The sequence below is a fragment of the Onychomys torridus genome, chromosome 8 (assembly GCF_903995425.1).
Source record: "Onychomys torridus chromosome 8, mOncTor1.1, whole genome shotgun sequence".
NCBI lineage: Eukaryota > Metazoa > Chordata > Mammalia > Rodentia > Cricetidae > Onychomys > Onychomys torridus.
Genome location: NC_050450.1, coordinates 23,435,052 through 23,462,674, shown reverse-complemented (window position 1 = coordinate 23,462,674; position 27,623 = coordinate 23,435,052). Strand labels below are relative to the sequence as shown.

Here is a 27,623-nt window from a genome sequence, read left to right as displayed (position 1 = left end):
CAGATTGACATGCAGTCCTGTTTGTGGGGGCATTTCCCTTGATTAATGCTTGATGTGGGAGGGCCTAGCCCACTGTGGGCAGTACCATCCGTAAGCAAGCGGGCTACATAAGAAAGCAAGCTGAACAAATTGTGGCAGGCAAGCCAGTAAGCAGCCCTCCTTCATGGTCTCTGCTTCAGTGCCTGCCTCCAGGTAAATGCTTGCATTCCTGCTTTAATTTCTCAAATGATGAACTAATAAGGAAGTATAAGGCAAATGAACTCCTTCCAAGTTGCTTTTGGACAATGTTTTATCAGCAACAGAAAGAAAAATAGGACACTTCCTGTTTCGGGAACTTTGAACAGACTTAAATTAGAAAGAGGTAGTTTTGGTGTCTTCATGCTTAAAATGTGACTTCTTAATCAAGCTATCTTAAACATTTACTTCCTTGGCATTGACATGCCTTTGACTTTGTGTCTGATTTCTTTGAGTGCCACAGTGTGGAGACTTCCCAATACGTGGCTGACCTTGGTCTGCTGCTGGCTTGTGTGGGTAGATTTTCCTGGAGGGTGGTTGGGCCCCTTTGGCCCCCTTAACTCCTGTGCCAGTGTTTTCTTTGTACCTGTCTTCTGTACACCTTTCATTCCTGCTTCTTTGGTCCTTGCTTCCTTCTCCTCCTCCATGCAGGCACATTCTCCTAGACCAATCTGCCTTCCACAAGGTCCTCTCCCTCTCCAGCCCCATCCCTCTGCATAGGAGAGACACAGTCTTCAGAGCCCTGTTGCTTGAGTTTGAATTCTGTATATCACCATGTACAGGTATTTAGGGCCTTGAGAGAAATTACTTGATCTGCAGACTACCCAGTTCCCTCAAATATAACTGCACAACAACAGTACCTGCCATGAAGGGTTACTGTTCAGGGTGTGTTAATAGCTGGAGGACGGGGGACACTTACATTGCAGGTGCTGAACAGCAAGGATGTACAGCTATTCTTACTCATGAAGCATGTCATACATCAAGTCTGGCAGGATTTGCAGAAGCCCAGCATAGGACTGCATCTGTTATACCCATGCACCACACTGGATTTTGACAGGTGCGTGGTCCTGGCTCAAGCACTCTGTACCCTTCCCTACATTTTTGCTTGCTAATTTCCTAACCTCTTTCATACTTTTGATTGAACATCTTTTCTTTCCTTTACCTTTTTTAGTTAGTGTACATTATAATGGTGCTTATTATGATATTTTCATGCACGTATCATTGAGTCTTGCTCATATCTACTTTTACTACCATGTCACATTGATTACCCTCTTCTCTCAATAGTCCCCCCTTTTCTCTCGTATTGTACACATGAGACAACAACATAGTGTGTTGTCTCATTTCATGTCAACTTTACACAAGCCAGAGTCATTTGGGAAGAAGGAACCTCAGTTGAGAAAATGCTCCCTCCAGATTGGCCTGTGGGCAGGCCTGTGGGGCATTTTTCTTAATTGGGGATTGATATGGGAGGGCCTAGACCACTATCAACAGTGCAGCACTGGGTGCCATAAGAAAGCAGGCTGAGCAAGCCATGAGAGCAAGCCAGTAGGCGGCATTCCACCACGGTCTCTGCTTCAGTTCCTGTCTCCAGGTTTCTTCCCTGAATTCCTGCCCTGCCTTCCCTCAGTGATGGAGTGTGACCTGAGATTTGTCAAATGAAATAAACTCTTTTCTCCCCAAACTGCTTTTGGTCATGGTGTATTATCAAGGCACTAGAAGCCTCAATTAAGTTATATAGGTTGTATACCTATATGTGTGTATAATCTAGATTCTACACATGAGAAAAAACCTAAGGCATTTTGTCTCCTCCCCCAGTTACCTTCTCTTTAGACTTCTTCCCGCTCATAGTTTGCATGTCCTTTCACATTGTGTGTGCGCATGCACGTGTGTATTGAATTCTAGATTCTGCAGATGAGGGAAAACAGTCGCCATACTTCTTCCTAAGTCTTGCATATTCCACGTAACGTGACTGTCTCCAGTTGCATCCTTCCTCCTGCAAGTGACACATGTCGTTCCTCTTTATTGCTCAATTGACAATCAGTAAAGCACCTGAGGCCCTGGGAGGATCTGGAAAGCCATGCTTGCTATTGATAAAACCCTGCAGGCCGCCATGAGTTTATCCTCATCCCCAAGGGATGAATAAAGAGAAGCTGCTACAGAGCAGCTCCTTAGGAAGAGAAACACACACAATACATTCTTACGGGAGTCACACATCTGAAATGTAAGCCCTCTCTCTGCAGTTTACCTAGGAAGACTGCTACAGTGTAGATGGTGTTTTTAGACTGCATTGGTGCCATTCATTAATATGGGCTGTAGGAGTGTGGTGCATAGCTGCAGTCAGGACCTCCAGTCTAGCTCATCTCATCCCGAACTACACGCTCCCTCCCTTTCTTTGGATGTTTTCAATATCATCAAGCTGAACCCGGGCACCATTTCTCAGAGCTCCCTTGGCATCTTCATTTTGCATCTTGTTTTATTCTGTCCATATCCTGCCTCCCTGGCCTCTACTCACACCTCTTGAAGTCCAGATTTTTCCCATGAAAATAGTCACACTAGCTGATCTCCAGGTCATGGATGCACTGGGGAGCCAGGTTGGAAAAAGCCCAGGCATGCCCTGTGCTGTCTGTACTTAGAGGGAATGCTTAAACCTCCGTCTTCTTAAACAAATATGAATTTAACTTGCCAGTGTGATTTGTTTTCATTGTTCATGTATGAATAAATATTAAAATGCAATCATCTGTTTATGCTGAGCACGAGCTGGAATGCCTGTCACACCACCGTTCCCACTTCTCCCGCATGTAATTTGTTTGCATGTTAATGCCATTTATTCCTATGTAAGCCTCTGTTTTCGGGTTTGAATATCATTTCAGTTTTTGATGACAGTAATGGCTCTGTAAACTGCACAATTGCAGTTAAATGGGATTATTCTATGATAACATTAACTTGGCATCATATCAAAACGGAAGAGAAAAGTGTCATCAAAGGAATATTGTCTAACGGTTACATCTCTTTAATTTATTATCTGTTTTGTGAGTTGCTGAGCTGCTGAGGGGGAGCTAACAGCCTGTTTCTCAGGAGCATACATGGAAACACTCTGTCAACTGTTGAGTAAGTTGCTGTTAGGATAAATTGTACACATGCATAGACTTTTAAGCAGTTCTTTTTTCCTTTGGTTTTGGAAATATTGGTAAACATTTGTTGAGTATGTTTCATAGGCTAATCACTTGCTAAGAGCGGGGAAATTAGTAAATTGTGGTGATGTATTAGGTACAATAAACATGCCAGCAGCCATCAAGTCCTTCTTCCCAGGGACTGGCAATGACCAGTGATGAAGGGCAGCCTTAGATACTTGCCAGTGGTTCACAGGAGACAGACAGAGGTGGCAACAATGCCCCACCTGGCAAACATCAGTGATTCTTTTCACAGGAGATATTTTATACTGAAAGGTGTTTAAGAAGGCAGCTATGGGGGAAAAGGCAACCCCAGCTTCCTGATACACACCATGTCATAGAAACCCTGGTTACTCTTGCCATCATCCCTTAAGTCTTCTCTGATCTTGACTCTGCACCACCTGATCTAAGAAGCATACAAGCTATCAGCATTGTATTTGTTATATTGAAGAGGAAATAGAGCCCAGAAAGGTACAGAACATGGGTGCAGGTCACCCAGCTGCATATTGATGGGAGAAACCCTAGTCACTTGTAGTATATTCTGTTATATACGAGCAGCAGGTGTGTGAAGGGGGACAGCACTATGGTTTGGGTAATGTCCCCCAAAGGTCCATGTGTTGGATGCTTGGTTCCCAGCCTGGGGTGCCTTTGGAAAGTGGTAGACCCTTTAAGAGGTGGTGGGGGGGGGGTGGGGTGGTGGTGCTTAGACTAGTGGAGAAATACCCTGTGGAGAAGATTACAAGACCCCAGGAATCTTTTGTTCCTGAGGTGAGTGGTCTCCAACCAAAATGAACCTTTCACTTTCTAAGTTGATTATGTCAGGTGTTTGTTACCATGAGGGACAGCTGGCTAGTACAGGCAGCTTGTGGGTAGAGTGGTCCTGGTAGAGGCAGGGGGACTAGAGGGCATCTGGACAGATGGGCGGAAGCTAATTTGTGAAACGTGTAAACTAAGGAGCTTGGCTTTGTCCTTACGCAGGGAGATTTTTGTTTAGGTACTATTCTTCATTCCTGGAAAACATGCCGACTGACCCAGTCAATTCTTTCATTGTATATAAAGAAATCAAACTTTAGAAACAATTGGCATAGTATCTGGATAAACTTTACAAGTCAATGAATATCTGATGAGAGTCCTGATTAAGTTGTTTTCTTATAGGAACAGTCCAGAAATCCCTGCTTTGTGGGAGAGAAAGGAACCTTTGGAGGTCTGTTGTGGCAGATTACCATGGCTTAGAAGGACTGTTGAGGAGTTGCTTTGTGGGAGAAAGACAATGAAAAATTGAAACTCTTGTGGCAATGTGGGTGTGAGGACTTGAACTCAGGTTCAGTGGCATAGAGACCTGGAGAAGGAAGGAAAAAGTGAAGTCTGTAGAAAAACAAGCTTGCCCCGGTTCCCTGCTAGAGTGAGCAGGGAAGATGTCTGTGCCCAGATGTGTGTGGAGCTTTCCCACACGGCAAGCATGAGTCTTGCAGTGGACACCAGTGAGGGGTCCTCCAATTCAGTTCAGTTCTGACACGGTCTACCTGGAGGTGATCCCACAGGTCAGGCGCTCAGTCCCTGAGGCCGCCCTTACTTCAGATGCTGGGCCCAGCTCAAGCCAGGGGTCTTTTAGCTGTGCTACTGACTAACCAGCTATAAGTCTAGAAATTGGGGTTCCCACAACGTCTCTCTCAGACTAAATAACTTGTTAGAGTGGTTTGCAGAGCTAAGGGAACGCTTACATTTACTAATTACTTAGGCGTTACATCGGCACCAGAGCATGCTGGGTAAAGAGCTGACTGACAGGGCAGAGGTGTGCAGCTCGAATATATGTGTCAATCAAACCCTCTAAAGGTAGCCCAGAGGCACCGACTGCATCGGTGTCCCACTAACGAAAGAAATCAAAGTACTCCCTCTTGGCTGATTTGACCAAGAGTGAGTCCAGATTCGAATTCTCCACTTCTCTCCCCGTATCTTTTGCAGTGCACAGTTTCTGGCTTGTCTGTAGTCTGTCTATGCCTGCCTTATGTCTGTCTGTCACTATGTATGAGTCCCTAAGAAAGAACTTTTGCTCTGTATTTATTAAGCAACACAGAAAGCATCACCCAGGGAAGGAACGAGGGACACATGCATAAATCTTTAGCAGAGTTTTACAGGGACTGCAACTTCCTGACTCCAGGACCCGGAAGCACCCAGAAAAGCAAATATAACATGACAAACAGACTAGCAACCTGTAGCCTCGTTACTGTCAACATTTATGGAAGGTATCTGCTTTATAAGATATATACCTTTGATGTGCACACTTATTTTCAGCAATGATTATGATAGCACACGTATGCATACACAGGCATTGCTCTCTGGGTCAGGGACATGGAAGAGCACAAAACTTAAGATTAAAGCTACGCATGGTTGCAGAAACTGAGTACAGGGGAAGTTTGAGGCAAATCCGGTGCCTGTTACATTGTTCTCTTAAAAGCAGGTCAAACAAACAGGCTGAATGCACAGCAGGGTAGCAGTTTTAAGTCTGAAGTGACCTCAACGTGTAGTATTAATTGGCTGCGAGGTCCAGCAGTTTAGTCTTCTAGGATGTAAAAGATATTTCCATAATAACGTATTGCTGCCACACATGTACCCTTCAGACTACCACCCTCTGGGGCTCTCCACATGTCAAGCTGTCCAGTTCTCCCTGTGGGGCTTCTGGAGGCTTTATTTCATGGGTATGGTGGGTTAAACCATGAGGTGTTGGTGAGTGATTTAACCTGAGGCATCTCTCACCTGCTTGGATACTGAAGAGTAAGGCTCAAGGTCCCAATCCAATAATCTTACCTTGGTCTTGGTGCATGCAAGCGAGGCCATGGTGTATGGGAGCTTGTGGGAATACCAATGAGGAACTGGCCCTTCCTAGAGCTTAGCATTTTTGAACTTGTGTTCTCTTACTATCATAGAATAACCAAGGCCAGCTCTCAGTTCTAGATAGGTACCTGCATCACCTCATTCTGGTGAGGCTTTATGGCGGGCTGCATCCCATGGCAGGAATGATTCAGGAGTGGAGGGATATTTAACCAGTCTGGAAGCTAGATGACTGTTCTTTCAAAAATATCCTTCTTTTGAAAATTGAGGGGTCACATGACAACCACCTAATCCCTAAGGCACACTTGACCTAAGGACTTCTACTATACCCAACCTCTTGGAGGTTCCACACCACCCCTCACCACACTGATGACCAGGCTCCCAACTTAGGAACCCTGGGACACAAACAAACCACATTTGAGTCCTAGCAGCATCTTTTCAGTCTAGAGGCCACTGGGGAAAGTCAAGAGATCCGGGCTCAAAGTAGAATTGATTTCCCATCATCTGCATGTGAATCGCCAACATTTGGGTGTCTGGGGTATGATCCTGGGCCCACTTCTCTAATTGTGGCCTTCAGTGGCTGGGCAAACTTTTTCATATTCTGCTCACAGCCAAGTATAAGAGTCTTGTCTGCTTCCATTGTCCCTTTAAATGGCTTAATTTTGTAGAACAAGACTATCGGCTGTAGACAGGTAAGAAAAAGCCATGGAGGACATGAGATGTTCTTCCTTTCAGGATGAAGCCGTGGGTGGTTTTCTTTTCTTGTTAACTCCTCATTAGACGTCTGTGAGCTAGCTAGATGAATCCTTGCCCAAGAGCAAAAATGGCTGTTTCTGTCAAATGTCAGGGCTCACAGCTCCTCAGAGAATGACTCAGACGTGGGAGCTATCTACTGAATAATACAGAGATTTAGCAAATGTGTTTGCATATCCCCATAACTAAATGTGAACTTCCTGGGTAAGAAAGGTCTAGTACACCAGAGGAGTAAAGGTCAGCAAGCTAACATGGTTGTCAAGGATGGGGAGCTGTGTTAGGATGACTGCATCTGCTTCAAATGCACTAGAGGTAAGCATTCCTGAAGAAGCATTTGTTTCCTTAATAAGGATAATATGTTATTCAGTTATTGAACCTGCTGTTTATTATATATTTAGGATAGAAGAAAAACATAAGGAATCTTATGAGACACATCTGGGTACTGTCCTTCCAGTCTCTAAGCCTTGCTTCCATCTCCTAGATGTATTTCCCTGATGTAGCTCAAGCAGAGACACAGGGACTACATTCATTTATTCAATCAATCAGTCACTTAGCACTCACTGTATACCAAACAAACATGATGAACCCCTAGGGTCCCACCCCTCCTTGGCTACTCAGCAGCCTCAGTGAATGGGCTGTTTGCTGAGTGCCTTCTCTAGACCAGGTTGAATATCTGGTCCAAGGGGGTTAGTCTTCTATTTTGTAGAGGAAAACAGGTGTACTAGACAAGGGTGCAGGGCAGGTTGTGGAGATGCTGAGGACACCCTAAGGGCAAGCTCTAGGCCATCATGGTTGGTAAGTGCTGGCCTGGGGCTCTCAAACTTGGGAACTAAGACTGATCTAGCATCATTGTGATTTGCCTTGGGAAGCATGGTTCTATCCAAAGGTGTTGGGATACCCACCATGCTGAGGACTTTCCCAAGTATCTTGTCTCTGCCTCACTAAGGGGCTGTGAGGCATTAGGAGACCTCTAAGAGCAGAATCTAGAGCCCCCACCCATGTTCTCATATTGTTCCAAGGACTTCCTTGCCCAGACATCTGAGCACTGGCCAGGGGCCCTCACCTTGCAGAGGTAGCATCTGTCCTCTCTCCTTTCCAGAACTGCAGCTAACATGTTCTCAGCAGCAAGTCTTCTTTCCAGCTCTTTTCTGGTACCCTTTCCTCCCAAAGCCCTTCTTCTTTCTTCACGTTGGGATAGAATCACGTTGGGAATAATTTTCTTCTTCTGACTGTCTCCTTCTCTGGTTCACAGAGAGAGTGTTAGTCCTGCCTTCTTATCCAGCCTCGAGTACTATTATTTATTTTCGTAGTCTCCCTGTTCCACAGACAGCTCTGCTGCTCCCCATTTGGAGGTCCCAAATGCTCAGGCAGGCATCCCCCGCCTGTCACCTAGGTCTCATTGTTCGGTGGACCCAAACCCACTTCATTTGTCACTTCAGCTGTCTGCTCTGCATATACTCAAGCTCCAGATCTATGCGTTCTCTGTCTCTGTCTCTGTCTCTGTCCCTGTCCCTGTCTGTCTCTGTCTCTCTCTCTTCTTTGATGGAAACTCAAAGTTATATTTAGAAGCAGACTTACAATATGTCTGCTCTCACAGCAGACCCACAACCCAGCATGCAGCAGGAGGCAGAACAGAAGGCCTTATTCTTGAGGCTGTAAGTACTCCATGCCCGATCCACAGTGGAATCCAAACGCTTGTCCCTGTAAGTCTTGAAAATCTTCCATATCTTGCCATGTTTATTCCAACTCCCTCCCCTTCCTTCTCCCAGCACAGGAGGCCCAGTGTCCTGCAGCATCCAGTCTCTGCAAATGGCCAGTTCTCTGCAGAGATTTTGGGCTTCTTCAATAGATAGCTCTAGTATCTCAAATATGGAGCAGCTCTTTTCTCACTCCAGTCCAGATTCTTTTTTCTCCCTGTCCTCCATCCCTGGCTAGGATTCTAGGTCGGCACTGAACAGAAATAGTGTACACATTGTACCTTCTCTGTCTATTATGAGCTTAAGGAATTATGGGCTATTAGTAATTTAATGATGATGTTCACTGTGAAGGGCTAATAGATTTTATTGTGATGGTTTGGATTTATTTCAACCATCTTAACTGTTCATTTTTTCCCTGATTTTTGTCCTTTCTCCTTCTTTTGACTTGTCTCCAATTTTTTCATTTTCTTCTTCCCTTTTATTACTTTGGGAGTTATACTTTATAGTCGAGTTTTAATGGCTACCCAGGCATTGTATCATACATATTTAACTTAATAAAGTTCAAAGTTAATATCTTTTACATTCCTCCTGAATAATAAAGGGATTTTTGGAAAACTCACTTCTCTCTTAAATATTGTGCTACTATTATGAAGCATTTTAATTTGACTTTTATAAAGTATCATTGTAAATATTTGACATTTTTGTATGTTTTTAACCAATAAAACTTCACCAATACTATTGTACTGGTAAACATGGACCGGTGCAATACCTAAAAATGACTGAGGAGTTGGGCAGGAGAGGTGGGTGAGTTAGGAGCACTGGTTCTGACCTGGGTTCCGTTCCCAGCACCAACGCTCACAACTGCATGTCATTCTGTTCCAGGTGACCGGAGGCCGTCATGGGGCTTCCACCAACACAGACATCCAAAACACGCATACACATCAAGTAAAAATAAAGAAATCTTTAAAAATAATGAAGGCTGTAAATTCAGTGCTTTTGATAACAATTTAAAAGAAGTTCTTCACACCTCCTATGCCTTTCATGCTTGTTTTCTGTTTCTGAAGGAAATACTTTAGAATCACTTGCAAACCGCTCATTGACTGATTTTATCTGGAGGTGTGAAAGAAAGTTTTGTAGCTGTAGACTTGGTTGTCTGCCGACTGCTGTCTGTTGTTAGGGTTAACTTATCTTGTCGTATTGTAGCGCTTCTTCTAAGGTGTGTCTTTCCAGCACAGCTGGCTTTTCTTTTGGAGCCTCGGCCTTGTCTGCAGTGTTCCACAGTGTCACTGGCGCATCTGTACGGAGGGATTTGCTTGTCCTGCCGGAAGCAAGTCTTCTCAGATCTGGGGTCTTGTGTGGTGACTACCCAGTCAGAAAGCATCCCCATTCTTCCAGGCTCTCTTCCTCCTGTCCCATCTCAGGTATACGTTTTCCGAGATGGGGTTTATCTGTATAGCCCTGACTGTTCTGAATCTCAGTTTGTAAACCAGGCTGGCCTTGAACTCAGAGATCCACCTGCCTCTGCCTTCCAAATGCTGGGATTAAAGGCGTGCACCACCACCTGGTTCCTCATAAATTCATATTCCTTACCTTCTTGGATTTTGAGATTCATTCTTGGTAATTGTGTGGGTTTTTGTCTTGTTTTTATTTTCTATTCTTTTGTGACAAGGTCTTGCTATGCATGCTAGATGGCTTGGAATTCCCAGCATCCCCCCTGCTTCATTCTGCTGTAATCTGGCGTTGCAGTGTGTACACTGGGCCTGGCTGACAGGGACTGTGAACCTGTTTTCTCCTTTTTGTCCTGTTTATGACACTGTGTACTTTTCAGAAAGTCCTAGCAATGTCTGTCTTGAAGTGTTTTCTTCTAGCTGCTTCAGACTTCCAGGTTTTATATTAAGGTCCTTGATCTATTTTTCATTGATTCTGTGCTGGGTGAGAGATAAGGATCTGCCTGCATCCTTCCAAGTGTGGATACTCAGTTTTCTGAGAGCTATTTGTTGAAGAGCCCAGCCATATTTCTTGAAGTTCAGTTTCATTTAGCGGTAGACTTGAATGTTCTGGGTGTGTCTGTCTGTGTGCATGCACACAACTTCAGAGTTTTCTGTTTGTGTGTCTGTGTGTATGTGCATGGTTTCAGAGTGTGCTGTATGTGTCTGTCTGTGTTTATATGCATGGCTTCAGGATGTGATGTGTGTGTCTGTTTGTGTGTGTATGCATGGCTTCAGAGTGTGCTGTGTTTGTGTTGGTTCTCTCTCTCTCTCTCTCTCTCTCTCTCTCTCTCTCTCTGTGTGTGTGTGTGTGTGTGTGTGTGTGTGTGTATGGCTTCAGAGTGTGCTGTGTATACGTCTGTGTATTTGCATGACTTCAGGTATTATGTTCTAAGGAAAATCACACTTCCCCTCTATTATTCAGGCACTGCTACCTAAAAGCATTTCCAACCAGAGACCTCTTTAAACAGATGTTCTGCCTGTGGACACAGCAAAGAGCATGAATTTGGGCAACATAACCCCAAAGCCCAGGAGAAGAGTAGCTTGTGATTAAGACTCCTCAGCAGAGATGTGCTTGCCTTCTTCCTCAGAGTCAAGGACGGGTACCTTCCTAGTGTTCCCTTCGGTGCAATCCACATCTTTCTCATCTTCCTTACTGAGAAGGTGTAACAGACTGGGAGAACTGCTGTAGGCTAGGGTCTCTGGGTTAACCAGCTATTAATCCCTGATAAATTCCCTGACACATAGCACTTAAAGGAGAAATTATTCCTTTGGCTCACAGTTTCAAGCATTTGGTTAATGGCCAGCTGCTTTTCTTGATCTCAGGTCTTTGGAGCAGGGATGTACAGCAGAGGAAACTTCTTACCTCACTGCATGGTGGCTGGGGAGGAGAGGGACAGAAGGGAGGCAGTCCCAGGATAATAGAGCCCTCATGGACACGCCCCTCGGGACCTCCTTCTTTAGCCCCCCAAGTTTCCACCGTCTCCCAGTGGTGCTTTCAAATCATGAATCAATTGATGGATTAATCCAGGAGATTATGTCAGGGTCCTCACAACTTCATCACCTCTCAATGATTGGACTCTCCAGCTGGGGTCCAACACATGAGGCTTTTTGGGGTGGGGCAAGGAGATATTTTCTATTTGAACCATAACAGTCTCCAAAAAGAAGGCCCACAAAGCCACTATATTGTTCACATTCCCTGGGGGCCATCAATGTTATGTAATGACACTAGAGTTTGGCAGAATCCTTCATGGCAAGGCTGGATTTATTATATTGCTTTGCTTTGGTTTGTCCCTTGTGGATTCCTTGTTTTCTTGACAATTTTGTGATTCAATTTTTAAAAGAGATGTATTTGTTTTTGCCTGCATGTATGTAAATGTGCTGCATGCATGGCCAGGCCTGTGGAGGTGAGGCATGAAGAGAGAGAAAGTGTTGGGTTTTCTGGGTCTGAAATTATAGATGGTTGTGAGTATCCATGTGGGTGCTGGGAATGGAACCCGGGTCCTCTAGAAGAGCAGCCAGTACTCCAAATTGCTGAGCCGTTTCTCCAGGCAGCCTTGTAGTCTGACGTTAAATCCATCTTGGGCAATAGTTTGCATTTGCAATTCTTCCTGGGGTATTTTGTCCACCAAACAGTCAGTGTTGGAGCTCTGCAGACTTCATCCGTGTTGCAGCCAGAGGGATCTTTCCAGAATTCAAGTTAGACAAAGGGCTGCTGCCTCCCCTGTCCAAAGCAGATACCGTCTAAGACCCTCGTCACTGGAGCCTGGTAGATGCCCGAAACTGAAGGAAGTGCTGGGCTTTGTACATTTTTTCCTGTACATGCCTATGATGAAGTTTAACTTAGAAACTAGCAGAGGAATCAACTAAGCACAATGGCCAGTGGTAGCACACGGCAACTGAAACAATATGCTGTCATGGAGGCAATGTGACTACGCCCCCTTTCCTTCTTTCTCTCCCAACTGTCTCCCAAGAGTTAAGATGATTGAAACTGCAAACAGTGAGACTTCAGGTGGAGGGGTGAGGCTGCTGCACCCCGACTCCTGGACTTAGTGTCTTTGCATTACTCTTGGAAGGAAGAAAACTGAGAGCCTGGGAGTGCTGCTGCTCTGCTCCCGGCAGCCCCCGCAGCTTGTTTCCATCTGATCCCGCCGCCTTATCTCCGTTGGCCCGCCCTGCCCTCCATCCCTTTGATTCCCGCAGTCCCTCCTGCTGCGGGTCTGTGACCTTGATGTGACTGTGCCCTTTCTCCTCTTCACTCTGCTTTCCTGTGTCACCCTAAGCTCTATGCCCTGCCAGCCCATTCTTTTCTGGCTTGATCAAATCTTCCTGATGTATGTCATCATTGTCTATGTGACTTCTCGGTGCAGCGCATGCCACAATTGCTGTTTAATTGTTTGGTTACTATTTTTACTTCCCATCATACATTGTTAGCACAGTGACAGTGCAAAGTGGTAGTGACTCTGCGGATTGACTGTGCATGGTGACTGGTACATTGTGGCAGTTGCATCATGACTGTGTATAGTGACTGTGCACGGTGACTGTATAAAGACTGGCACAGAGCTGCATGGTAATGCTCCACATGTCTTTGCCAGTTGAATGATCATCTTGCGAAAGGACACCTGCTTAAATACTGCAGCCGCTGCCCTCCTCCGAGGACTCAGGCAGGGCCAACTGTTTTTCAGCCCTTCTTCCCCTTCCCTTACGGCTTTCTCCCTGAGATAACTGGATTGTAGTACTCATTTGGTTTCATGCCAGGTCTGTACTGCTGACTCAGCAAGGTCCAATGACAAAAATGCTGCCCTGGACTGTAAAGCCTACCTGCTTGGGCCAGGTATCTCTTCCTCTATCAATATTTCCTACTTTGATTAGGTTTTATATAAAATCTGTTGCCTCCCCATTTACAGTAAAGAGTGGAACTTGGCATCTCCTAAGCTCTAAGTGTCCACAGACAGATAATGCGTTGAAGACGTTTCCCTGGCTTACACTGCAGCCTTTATCTGCTGAGTGCGTTCCAGGATCAGCTTTCCTGAGCCTGGGCTTTTGCTGTTCCCCACCAGGCATCTGCTGGGCAGGTAGAATGCCTGATCTGTTGCTAATTCACAGGCAATATCAAGGTCTGGAAATAGAGATGAACAGCCTTTCAGCGCGTGGATATTTCTCAGGAGTTTTCAAGCTGCTCCTAGAGCTGACAGCTTCTAAGGCTTTAGCTTCGTGTTTATCCTTCCTAACACTCAGCAATGACACAATGCATGCCTCTTCCATGCTCGTCAGCCCGTATGTAAGACTCTTCCTCTTTTAAGCACCTGCATGGATAACACAAGTTTCCATTTCACATAAGTTAAAAAATCTCTGTCTGCAGTAACAGCTTGGTCAGCATTAGTGATCGAGTGCTGACATATGCTGATTGGGCAGGTCGCCATGCCAGGTACTGGAATGCACCCGTGGATTGGGTAAACTCACACTTAGTGTTCCTGGGCCTTTTAGTTGAATGGGGAAGAATCATTGAGCAGGTGATCTTGTCGGTGTCTGTCAATCAAGAGGAGGTGTGTGGTAGCAGCCTAATGAGATTAGTCTTGCCATGGTGCCTGGAGGTTTTTCTGGACAAATGTCATCCAAACTGTGGCCTCAGTGCTGAGCATGTACTGTGGAGTGAAATGAAGTGGAGGAAGGTACAAAAGGTGAATAAAGCCAGAGGGAGTCCACTAAGATTTGGGGCTTTGACTGTAGCTCAGCAGTAAAGCATATAGTGCTTGTATGAATGGATGGTACAAAGTCCTAGATGCATTCCCCAGCAGTAGTAGGGAAAAGAGAGAGAGAGGAAAGGGGAGAGAGAGAAGAGAAAGGGGGAGGGAGGGAGAGAGTTGAGGGAGGGAGAGGGAGAGGAAACGAGAGAGAGAGAGAGAGAGAGAGAGAGAGAGAGAGAGAGAGAGAGAGAGAGGAGAGAATGAATAGGAATCCTAGATGGACGGGGGATCTAGGGCTCAGAGTTGAATAACATGCTGAAGGTCACAGCCTTTACCAGTGCCGGTGTTAGTCTATGACTCAGTCCCTGAAACTCAAACCGCCCTACCTTCAGCTGAGTTCCCCTCTGCTGGCAGCTTCCTGGCCTTCTGTCTTGCTGCTATTGAAGTAAGGTCTCCAGTGATGCAAACTGTACTGCGTTTGAACTTGATTTTCCTTGGATGTCCTCAAGTTTTACTGCACAGGTTTTTTTTTTACGATCCAAGGTATTAGTAGGGAAAATGTTAAAGAATTGTTTTTAACTACATATACCTAATGCCAGGGCTCTCAGTGGAACAGGGCAGGAAGCTTGAGGTTAATTATCCCTCTCAGGAAGCCAGGACTCAAAGAACAAGGTTCACATGCTCGAGGCATGACCACAGCTTAGAGCAATAATAACTTGACATTTCTTGGGTAATTGTCTGTCTAGCCGCAGTCAATGCCAGAAACCAGGAGGCAGGAGAAAGGCCAGATTCTCCACACTGAGAGCATCCAGGGAATCTGCCTCTAGTTGTGCGACTTGTGTTAGGTCCCGGCACCAGCCCTGGGTCCCCAGAGAAATGAGAAAATCAGGAGAGACTGCAGAAAAGGAAGGTTGTAGAAAGGAGCTGGAGAGCAAGATACATCCACCCCAAAGAAAGGTAGCTCTCCCTGTGAAAAACTGTGATGTTCTCCTGCATAAAAATCAGTATGTTAAACAAGTGCATTAAGGGACAGTTATCACTTATCCCCTTTCTAAGAGGTAACTAAATTACCAGCTTACTACATCTGTCCTGGCTGGTTTTTATGTCAACTTGACACAAGTAGAATCATCTGAGAGGAGGGAGCCTCAGTTGAGAAAATGCCTCCTCCATAAGCTCCAGCTGTAAGTAAGCCTGTATGGCGTTTTCTTAATTAGTGATTGATGGGGAGGGCTCTGCCCATTGTGGGTGGTGCCATCCCTATGCTCATAGATCTGGGTTTTATAAGAAAGTTGGCTGAGGAAGCTGTGAGGAGCAAGCCACACTCCTCCATAGCCTCTGCATCAGTTCCTGCTTCTAGGTTCCTGTCCTATTTGAGTTCCTACCCTGATTGAATTTGATGATGAATTCATGATATGGAAATGCAAGTGAAATTAACCCTTTCCTCCCCAAGTTGCTTTTGGTCATGGTGTTTCATCCCACCAACAGAAACCCTGACTAAGACGACATTGGTTTCTAGTTTTATGAGTTGTGTGTGAGTAATCACTTTAAAGCTTATTTTTGTTATCATTTAAGATATCATAGAGGTATATTATATTATTAAAAATAATTATTGGATAAAATGTTAAGTCATACAGAAAATACCTAGTTTCTTCTAGGCCCCTACACTTCTACCCCAACTGGTCCATAGAGAGTGAGCTAACATACTGGCCGAGATTAGCTTCTCCTTGAAGTCATTGATGCAATCTAGATTTTTCTCTAAGTGTCTTGAAGCATGAAAGAGTATATATGTGTTTCTATCCTTAGGAACATTGTTTGGGAACATTCAATTTCTAATTATATCAGAGTAAAAATGCTTGGAATATCATTTTTCATGTTAATGGAGAAATTTACTTAAGAGCAGAATTATGTGACTCAGTGGTTCCTGCCAAATGATATAAAGCCTGTGGCTTCTCTCAGTAGGATGAAGGATGGCACAGGACACACTTCATAGTCTGCTCGTGACTTACAGCTCCTTCCAAGTCTTTGCTCATATCTTATTACCTCCTTAACTCTTAATTTATCACACAAGGTTGCCATAATTTAGAAGTAAAGTGAACACTATGGATGGATTATTTTTCTTTCATTTCCCCCCATATTGTTAACATATATATATATATATATATATATATTATTATTATTATTATTATTATTATTATTATTATTATTATTCAGACTGTTTACTCTTCACCTGAGGCGGCTTTTCTTCAGTGATTACATTAATTTTTACGCATTCAATCTTGACATTTTTCAAAGCAGAGTCTCCACGTGTTAAGTTCGTCTTCTTTCCTCCAGTCCACAAATCATTCTCCCCTGGGGTGATTTAGAGACGGGTTCTTTAGGATGCATCCTTGTAGTCTGCCCTGAGGGGCAATCCTTCTTATACTGTCACCCTCTAGAGGAACAAGGACTCAAGCACAGATAATTTTGTCTTTGACAAAAGGACTGGTACCAGGCATCATCTGAGCCCTGCCTGTTGGCTGCTGTTGGTGCTCTGTGAAATGATGCCTGTGTGGGGGTCTCTCTGGCCAGCAGGGCCTGTTGACAGCTCACATTGTTATTGACTGTAGCATATTCATCCCACCCCTTATAGATTTCTGCTTTATTCATTCTCTTCCGACAGAAGAACTGCTTCCATTTCAAATGGGTCACTCTTCAAGTGAGATTTTTCTCTGGCTACTGTTAAGCAAGATATCAGACTTCCAGCTCATTGTACCAAAATCCCATGTCTTAACCAGCAAGATCTTACTAAAGGCCTATGAATCTTGGTGTTCTGGGAAGGGTGGGGTGGTGTCAGCGGACTTCCAGGGAGGAGGTGGATAAGGTATAGAGTCCTCACTTTCATGACCCTTTCTTGCCCTGCTGCATTGATGTTAAACAAGACTGAAGAATGTGTTGAGTTTTGTTCAATCAGAAGAATTGCAAAGTGCAAGGATAATTTTCAGATAGACTCAGGCAGGTTGTTTGGCTATAATTATTCTTAACTCAAGTGAAGCAATAAAGACAGAGATGGAGAAGGGAGGGGAGGGTGAGAGAACGCACACTCGAGCCCTTGGCTCTGATCTGGAGCAATCACTCTTTAGAAACTAGGAGCTGCTCACTGGACAGGCTGTCCTAAGAAAACAAGGGATGGGCTCCGATGGAGGAGCACAGCCAGGTTACCTTGGATTTAGAGCTTAACTAGAAAAAGGCTAGGACCAGTTACCCAGCTGCCCCATCAGTCCTCCAAAGCCATGCCTGGGGCAAATGATACACCCCTGTGCACCCACCTGCTCTGGCTATGCTGGCCATTGTTTCTTAGTGGTGACCTTATCTAGTGCATAAAGGGGTGAAATGGGGAGCCAGGGACACTCATAGGCACCAGTGATGGCTGTGTCCTTTGTTATCCAGTGAAATGCAGCTGAGCATCTGTGTCCTTATCACTTAATGGTCACAGCAAATGCAACACAGGGTTGCTGTGTAGATCAAAGCAATCAAAACCACAAAATGCCAAGGAAATGCTTAGTAAGTAGCAATTTCTTGTAGCCATAGTTGTTTAGTGGTAAAGGGGATATTAATGCAGGCTGTGTAGCCAAAGAGAACTCTCAGACCATGCTCGAGAGCTTGGAGGGCTGTTCTTGGAGGGCTATTATCTTCAGAGTCACCACCAAGGGGCAAAATTGGTTTATTCTGTGGTCTGTCATTTATTTCTGACTTGCTCTTAATGATCCATATCTGTTGCTGAAGATGGGAATCTTATGACACAGAATACTTTAGCATCTGTCCTGGGGTCCTAGCCTAGGTGGAGAAAGCAGGCATACAAGTGGCCATGAAAAACAAAGCTCTGTGACAGGGACATCTCAGGTGCTTTGTTACTGGGCATGAGTGGCATATTGAGCATGTATCAGTTAACATGGGGAGTGCACTGTAAGGAAGTGGTCTCTTTTCAGTATTCATTGTGTGCCTGGTGCCCATGGAGGCCAGAAGAGGATATCCGATTTCTTGGAACTGGAGTTACAGACTGTTGTGAGCCATCACATAGGTGTTAGGAATTTAACCTAGGTTGTCCACAAGCAAAATCAGCCAGGGCTCTTAACCAGCAAGTCAGCCCCACAAAAGTTATTTATTTTGAGGACAAAAAAGATGTGTTTTGAGTGCTTAATATTTTAGCTGTGACTTCCTAAATGCTTAACTGAACACCAGCAATCATTGTTGCTTGCTGAACATGGATGTGATTATGTGGACAAGCTCTCCAATTTGAGTATAAATAAGTAAATAGAATATTTCAAGTAATTAAGGATTAAGGACAAAAGCATGGGAGTTTTAGACTATATGGAAAAGTTAACTGCACGAGGGTGAGGCAGTTAGACATCAGGTATTCCCTAGGAAGTCCAAACAGAAAACTAGAGCCTCACATAGCTGACACGCTTTAACCATAGCCTTGAAGTCAAGGGTATGGCAGATGGACTCTCTGCATCATTTCCAGCCTTTGCTCTGTGTCTTGACTTTGTGAAGGAAACATTTTTTTTTTTTCTGGCCTAGAACATTAGAAAGATGCTTCTGGAACCTGCTGAGTCTGCCAGAGAACAACTTATTGAAGGGTCCTGAGGCCCTGACCACAAAGAAAACTAGAGCAGCCTGTGAGGCCTGGCTTCCAGGTGTGCTAGCCTAACCACAGCCAGCACAGCAGCTCCCGCGGCTTGTGGGACTAGCCCAGCATGCTGGGAGACACTGCACAGCTGAACATTCGTTAAATGCAACAGGGCCCCATATGGTGTGCACAGGGCTCGGCACCACCTCCTCCACAGGAATGAAAAGCCTCAGCCTATACTCAAGATGCCGAGTCCGGAACAGCAGCCCAGGGAAGGGGCCTAAACAAAGCAGCCGCGGCCTGGGAAAAGACAAAAGAGGGTCCCTTTCTTTCCATATCTCAGCCAGTTTTAGATGCTCTGGCTAAACCATCTTTCCAGGCACCTCCCCAACAGCTTCCAGATTCTCTGAGGGAATATAGATCCTTAGACAAGACTTCTTGGGTCCCCAACCATGCTCTGTCACTTATGAGGTTGTGACCTTGGCACTGTTTTCTTAACTAGTGAAGTACTGCTCCATAAGGCTCTTTTAAAAACCAAACATAAATAGTATAACCCTTGGCCCCGAGAGGGATGAGGGGAAGGTGCTTCAGATTCAGAATGCTTTCTGGAGTTTCTGCATGTAAGTAATGACCTACCTCTAGACAGGAAAGTCATTTACAACTCATCTATACCTTATATACAAAGTGTGAAGGTAATTTTATACACCACTTCAAATAATTCTGTACAGAAAATGAAGTTTCTTGGTATGGAATTTTCCACTTGTGAAATTAGGTTAGCACTGTGAAAATTTTGGATTTTGGAGCATTTGAGATTTCAGATGTTAGGAGAAAGGACGCTCCCACCATGCTGTGCATATGTGCACATATATGTGCTGTGCATATGAAACTACCAGCAGTCTAGAACATAGTCCACAGTTGGTAACTATTAGCTATCATTACAACACCCCCAGTTTCGCTTCTGGATTCATCTTATTCAGCTTCCTGCATCTGATAGAGGAAGAGGTCAGCATCTGCATAAGGCCTGCCCCTCACTGAGCACATACCACACGCCGGGCACTGCACTGGAGACTAACCGGGAAAAACTCAAACAGAAAAGAGTCCCACATCGGTCCCTGACCACCACACACTGAGAAAAAGCAGATAATAGTGCTGTTGCTCAGTACCCCCAACTCAGGCTCTGTGCTGTGTCTCTGCTCCAGACTGGCTCATTTGACAAAAGCTGTCAGTACCTGTGTCTCACATGGGAGAAAAGAAAGGCTTAAGAAGGTTTGACGCTCTGAGGGAGCCTGAGCTCTGGATGGCGCTGTCACCTCCTTGGGAGCTCCTCTCTGTCTTTATGTCCACTCCTCCTGTGTTACCACCCACCACTGCCTGTCTGTCCCACCCTCTCTCCTCGTTGGCGGTACCAGAAATCCCCTTCAGGTTTAGTCCTTTGCCCGGTACCCTTCTTCTCTCTCACCCTGTCACATTCTTGCTTAATTTTTTTCTTGGCAAGACACACGCCTCACATCTCACAGAAGTCCAGGGGAAAGATCAAATTAATTGAAAGCTTTTTAAATGAAAAAATCTATTTTAAATGATTTCATGATCTTCTATACAGCCAGGTAAAGTTACTCAAACAGTGAGATCAACACACCATTTTGTTATCTTGCATACAAGGTCAGGGTACTTTTGTGCCGCCATAAACTTCCTTCTTTACGCAGATCAGCAACAATTGCTTTTGTCTCAACTTTTCTGTAGTTAGATCTTCACAGAGTACAGCTTTTTCTTGTAGCTCCCTGGTTTGTGGTACAAAGCCAAGAGCTCTTGGGAAGTCTAATAAGCTGCTAGTCCATGTCCTAACTGGACAAAGAAGAGACATGGGGCCAAAGTGGGGAGTAACTCAGAATCGCTGTCTTCTAAATATTCTTTTCATTGAGGTGGGAAGGTCAAGAGACTTGCAGAGCAAATCAGGGACTTCACCAACCATTGCCTTTGTAGGACTCTGAATTTAGTTTCTACCTGCAAGAGATTTGCTCTATTTGCTCTAGGTCACAAGATGTACCCATTGCTTGAACTCAGTGTTTTTCTCCTATGCGTTGAAATTTTAAATAAGGAAGGCAGATGCTGCTAATCCCATGAAGCAAAGACTTGGGGTCCCTGCCTCAGTGGGGATCCACTCTACTTCTTTTACAAATGTCAAAGCTAAGTATCTATGTAACACACTCAAGCCAGGGATAGGAACAGGTGCTGTGCCTGCCTGACTTCCACAGAGGATAAAGACAGACACGTATCAATTTAACCAACAGCTGGGTTGGGCAACCTTGCAACAGTTGAGAGGAAAATAGGAATCTACTTCCTGGAAATGGCTTTATGGTGGAGTCATGCTCCTCCATGTACTGCTCCCTTCCCCCCAATAAAAACCTGCTTTTCTGGACTCTTACTCCTCTTGTTAATATATAGAAGATAGAGTGCTCATGCAAAGTTATTTTCTAAAGTAGTTTTATTTATTTGTATTTTATGTGTATGAGTGTTTTGCCTGCATGTATGTTAGTATACCACATGTGTGTAGTGTCACTAAGAAGACATTGGATTGCCTGGAACTGAAGTTCTAGATTTTTTTTTTTTTTAGCTGTGTTCTTAACCACCGAGTCATCTCTCCAGTACCAATAAAACCCATTATAATGTTTTCTTTTTAAATAAAATTGTCAAGTCCCACAGGCAGGGCAAAGAATTTTGATGTGCCCTCTCAGTTATGGAGGGTAGTGGAAGGATGGGCAGGTCATCTAGCAGAAAAAATGTGGCTAGAAACCATCTTTGTGAGTGAAGCATGTGTTCACGAAGAGGGCCTGCTCAAAACTGCTTCCATCACATCCAAATACACAGAGCAGGATGCCTCATATCAGAGAAAACACATCTGCGCAGAAATACTGCACAGCCAGTCCATGGGTTTAACGAGGCTGGAAGGGAGTGGACACACTCAGGACCACAGACCAGAAGGAGCCACAGTGATGCAGTTTATTGATGATTTCCAGGCAGCTATGGGCAGGGTAAGAGTAAAAGATGGGCCAGTAGGGAAGGAAGTGAGGAAGAGAGTCTGAGGCGGAGGACAGAAACAGAGTGATGGCTTTAGAAGAAAAAGGGCAGATGGGAGGAAAGGTGTGGGGCGGGGGCTAGAGACAGAGGCAGTGACAGACGGGACACAGAGCCACAGAGAGAGAGAGAGAGAGAGAGAGAGAGAGAGAGAGAGAGAGAGAGAGAGAGAGAAGCTGAAGATGGCAAGCTGAGACAGTGAGCCGAGGAAGGTAGGAAGAAGGTGAGGGGCAGGTGGAGATTTCATGGAGGAGACAGTAGTGAAGTGGCTGTGACTGGCTGGCCTGGTGGGGAAGGCGAAGGAACAAACCCGTTAAGTGTGTCAGTGCTTTATCTCAGGAGAGCACCTTTACCAGAACAGGCTCAGGCTGGTTCCTGACGTGTGGGCTGTGACAGGAGAGGTACTCTTTATCTGAGCCGTGGACAAGAGTGCTCTTGTGTGCGCTTTACACTGGATGCCACAGATTAGGCTGTGGATACTTCATGCTTGCTGATAAAAGCTTGTTTGGAGAAGCTCTAGCCTGAGCGAGGCTGGGAGAAGAGGCTTAGACTCTGTGAGGGGAAGGCTTCTAGGCAGCAGCCCATGTTTATATCCCATGTTTATATTAGGAGAGGACCTGAGTCATTCATAGTAGCTGATCTCCTGGCTTAGATGAATAAGGGTCTGTTTTGTAAATTATATATTTCTGCTATGTTAATGTTAGTTTTTACAATGATAACATAGGATCTTTATAATCAGAGGAATGCAGTTTTGAAATAGGTAATAAGTGTACTTCTGAATTGAGGGGGCAGGAGAGCATTAGCCATGACCCCAGGACTGGCTGTGGGAGTTCAAGTGACCAGCAGGTGGTGGCTATGTGGAAGGGACAGCACACTTGAAAACAGTTTTCCTTGGGGGTTTCCAGGAGACTTTGAACATCCCAGGTCCACAGCTCAGAATGCATTCCTTTCTTTGTGGTTCTTCAAGGTAAAAGGAAGAAGATGGAAGAGGGGCAGCTTTATAACACTCTGAGTCCAAAGGTGCCTCGTAGCACAGAGCATCTACGGCTCCTCTCTGTGATAGCTACCACATCAGCTGCTCCCTCTCCCCACAAGTCCTCCTCTCCCACACTGGAAAGGAAGGTTGTGGCTGGTGCACGCTTTTGGATGTCTTGCCAGCTGGCTTGAGAATGACCCAGATGTGTCTCCTTTCAGGCTTTATGAAGGCAAAGAACAGATGGAGTTTGAAGAATCTATGAGACGGCTCTTTGAATCCATCAACAACCTGATGAAAAGTCAGTATAAAACCACCATCCTTCTGCAGGTTGGTTCACACTACAGAAAGATGCCCTGTTTGCCCTTGGTCACCCAATGCTGACAGCCTGCTTAGCCTCCATGTTTGTCCTTGGTCACCCAATGCTATGGCATGCTCAGAACCATTTGCTTTTGACCATTGGTTAAAGGGCTGAACTGGCAACCTGCTTTTAGGATTGTGAGGACCAGGGACTCTGCTGGTGGGAGGAAATTGATTTGTTGCTTGTTTCCCATGGGCATACTAGTATTTCCCTTTGAAATACCTCTGAAGCTTCTGTTATCTGTAGAGACAGAGGCTAACTCTGGCTTCTTCTAGCGGTGGGACTGGGATTGTGGTACTCTCATCCACTGGAGTGCTGATAGCCTAACTTTTAGTTCTCATTGCCATCAATTCAGGTATCCTTTTGGGATTAAAGTGTCTCCTCAATGGGTAAAATAGAGGCTGGATCATCTCACAGTGGTTTTTGATACTCAGCCATACACTATGCAAGCCTGTAGACTTCTTGAAGGCTCTTTCTGTGTTGGGAAAAAACCCCAGCAGCTTGTGATTAAAAAGTTTCACAGCATTAACTCCCAAGGACTGGGGCTAGGGTGGAATTTAGCCTGATGTTTTCTGAATAGAGAAAACCCAAACACATTTATCTGGATCAATGAGTTAATGCAGATTGCTTCTTAAAACAAAACAAAGCAAAACAAAGCCTACATTATCCTTTTAGTTGCTAATTTAAATTGCCACTATGCCTGCCATTATGCCCAGGACTGCCTAGCCTCTGGTTGGAGTTAATGAGAAAGAAGCATTCAGGGAGAAAGGAGGTGAAGAGGCAGAGAGGCAGCATCTGCCTACAGGGCATTTGCTGCTGGTGCCTTGCATACCAAACGTTGCACATATGATCATTAATAAATTTGTATACCTAGTTACCATCATAGGGCTTTTCTCATTTAATTGGTGCAGAGTGTGGCTAGGACAAGGCGGGAGCAAACTCCCCAGGAGATTTTAACTTGAAGCAAAGTTTGGGAATCACTGAACTATTGATTTCTGTAGGTTTGATGAATATTGAGAACCAGTGAATATTAGAGAGGTCTCAGAGTTGTGCATCTTGACATCCTTAGCACTTAGGAGAGTCCTGATGTTGGTACCTAAGAAAAGGTGGTGGAATGAAGGAATGCACATCAGTGTGGAAGCTGCAATCCATCCAGTTGACATGCCCTTCCTTGAATTTTCATGCTGGCGAATGGGATGACCAGGATTCAGATCTTTCTGTCCAGCTCTGGGAACAAGGCTCCACCAACTGCATTCCACTGTGCTTGACACCACTCATTAAGTGCCCACCATGGGTGCCGATGTCCTTGGAATTAGTTAGGACCACTGACTTTTCAGTTTTCACCTTCCTTTCTCTTTGCCAGTTTTTAAAAATGCCTTTCCAATATTCCCTTTGCTGCTTGAAAACATAGTTTCTGTATTCCTAGAACTTTACTATAACAAAATGGAGAACTGGAGCAGGGGTAGCTTGAAATGTGACAGGGGTAGAACCTGTCTCCCACCCTGGCCTGTATCATGCAGAGGCTGCGCAGTGATAGGAACAGCAGGAGGAGCAGGATAACCAGTGAGGGCCAAGGGTGTCCAGTTGCCATGACAGAGTCTCCAGAGAAGCAGAGAGAGAAAGCTCTTTGGAGGAAAGTAGGATGGAGCAGAGGCCCAAAGAGGTAGAAGTGCCATGGAGAGAGAGAAGGAGGCCACCCTAGAGCCATTTTGTCCCATTTCTACACCTGACTCCCTGTGATGAATTCCAGGTACCTGGTGGGGGAAGGGAAGGAGAGAGGGAGTGGGAGGTCAGGGAAAGAAGGAAGAAGAAAGAAATGATGCAGTCAGGGAAGGGGGTGCATTTATCTCAGGAGCCTGGGTTAAGGGGAATGTTCTTCATGGACTGTGTGGATTAATTATGTGGATCATGCAGCTTCTCAGCCTCTGTTTCTTCGTGCATAAACCTGCACTCTTTGAGGGAGATGCAAGAAACAATCTCTGCAAAAGAGCAGATTACAAAATGCTGTACAACTGTGTAAAACTAATGCGATTGCTATGGTTTGTGCATAAGTCATTTTAGTCCGCTTCTGATTGTCTGGGTAAACTGTTAGAAAAGCCTCACTTTCTCTGATCACACTGCTTTCTTCTCAAGGCTTCCACCCCTGAGCCATGCAAAGGGCTCTATCTCATTTTAAAATTTGCTCCCATGACCAAATTTAGCATTGGGGATTTGCATAAAGTCAAAGGTACTTTGTACCTATTTATATGGCTCCTGAAAAGTTATCAGAAGGGATTTAGAGTCATCTCAAATATTAAGAGCAATACCATTGGAAGACAATGTAAGCCTGTTTTATGGTGTGAGAAATGGGCTAAACACAGGAGGGAGGTCAAGTTCATGCCAGTAAACCTGACACAAGGACTATTCTAGTGTTTATGACCTTCACAGTAGAAGGGAGAGCTGTGACTTTGCTGCTGAGAAGCCTGAGTGGGAAGTCAGTCTTCTACACATAGGCATGTTACCCCCAGTGTTAAGCATTTCACTTCATGTTTTAGGCCTTGGTTTTTCCTTTTGTAAAATAAGATGTCGAACTACAAGGATAGGAAGTAGCCTGTGGAAAACATGAAACACAGGCCTGTTACATCATCTGGCAGTGGTTAAATTAATTTAACAAATAATCGTTAGTCATTGTACTGGCTAGTTTTGGTCAACTTGACATATCCTACCTAGAGTTATCTAGGAGTAGGGAATCTCAAATGAGGAATTGCTTCGATCCTATTGGCCCATGGGTAGGCACGCGTGATAGTGTGAGAATGCTCATTGTTGACATTCTTGGTTCAAACTCAACACTTGCACCTGGGCAGACACTTATGGCAGAAGCCCTTCTTCATGATTGCTTTAGTTACAAGTGAAGTGGGTCTGGTTCAAATCTTGGCTTTGTCCATCATGAGTTCTGGGGCCTAAGCAAGTTATTTCCTGTTCCTAAGGATCATCTGGCTTTGTGAGGTATTTTCTGTGGTTTTCTTTATTCTTTGTTGGCATGGCAACAACTCACTCAAAACCATGACATTAAAGCCAGTTGTTCAGAGTAGGAAAAAAAACAAAAACAAAAAAAAAACCCAAAAAAAACAAAAAACAAAAAACAATGAAAATGCCTTCCAGGGCTTGAGTACCTAATACATGCCTAGTGTAGAGCTGGGCTCTTCACATACAGCGTTATTAATCTAATCAGAAATCTGCAGGGAACCATGGTCCCCAGTGTTCATAGAGGCTTATAAATTAATAAGTTTGCCCCAAATTAGACCTGCCCAAAGTGGTGGAGCTAGAATTTAATGCCATCAAGGCCTCCTGACTCCAAAGTCAATGTTCTTCTCTAAACCTCAGGAATGATTTGGGCCAAAGGCTTCTGAGTGTTTTCAATCATGTTCAGAAGTCTCTGTGTGCACAAGCTGTGTCTTAAGGGTTGATAAAGCTGAGGGCAGATTGACAGGCTCAGCAGTAAACACTCCTGATCTATGTGAAGCTGCACTGTGTGTGAAGGGAATATGGTGATAATTGAACAGACAATTTGTTATCTTCTCCTCTAAATTCATGATCCTGCATAATGCCCATTTTGATGGTACCAGCAGAATTCAGTGAATTGATGGGTTGCAATGCCATGCTTTCTTGTATTCTCCTCTGACCCATGCTGACAGCATTTGGACTGTCAAGAGGGGCAGGGTGTTCACCAGCAGCTGGCTCAAACATCTATTGGTGGGATGAATGAAAGGGTGAAAACTGGCTTTTGTCTTCCTATTGTGTTTGGTCTGCTTCTTTTGTGTTTTATCATTTAGTGAATGCCATGTTATGGAGTAAAATCTTTACAGATGTCGTTAGTTCCTTTGATCTTTGCAACAACACCTTGTAATGTAAATATTCTATCTCTGCTTTTAACATGAGGAAAGGGAGACTTGGGGAGGTTGAGAAACTTAATCACAACCATGGAAAATTTGTTCTTGGATTTGGATGAAAGCTGTGGAGGAGCTGAGTCTGGCTTCTTGCTCACCATCAATAGTCGTGCAGAAGGGCTCCACTAAAGATCCGAATCTTTTGGCAAAAGGCAGATGAAAGCTACGTAAGAGAAAGAAGGGCAGATGTCTAGTCATGAAGGCAAGCTGCTTTAGAACAGCTCCACTTTCCCTTTTAATAGGTGTAAAATGTCCAAACATCCAAACTAACAGGAAAAAAATAGCCCATTCCTGAGATGTGGCTCACAGATTACATCTTGAATTCCTAGAGCAAGGGAGATGAAATTCTGTTTAAAAAGCCAAAACCAGGAATTTTCCTTCAGATCTTCAAGTGATTAGTGGTTATTTAATCTTGTCCTGTTTCTCTACCACGTATTCCATTCTTAGGGTAATATTTGGGAATGACAGATTCTGTGTCAGGTAGTTATGAAAATTTGTCCCAACCAAAAGCTGTAGTGATACTAACAGCTCTGTTGTTTGTTTGTTT

General features: G+C 44.6%; 1 protein-coding gene across 1 annotated transcript in view; it reads left to right on the top strand.

Moving 5' to 3' along the window:
- The window catches only part of Dock2 (dedicator of cytokinesis 2), a 395,818-nt gene that overhangs the window by 86,580 nt on the left and 281,615 nt on the right, over positions 1 to 27,623 (top strand). Inside the window, exon 23 of the mRNA XM_036195507.1 lies at positions 23,011 to 23,119. Within this exon, the coding sequence (XP_036051400.1) occupies positions 23,011 to 23,119 (109 nt within the window). The remainder of the gene's footprint in view (positions 1 to 23,010; positions 23,120 to 27,623) is intronic.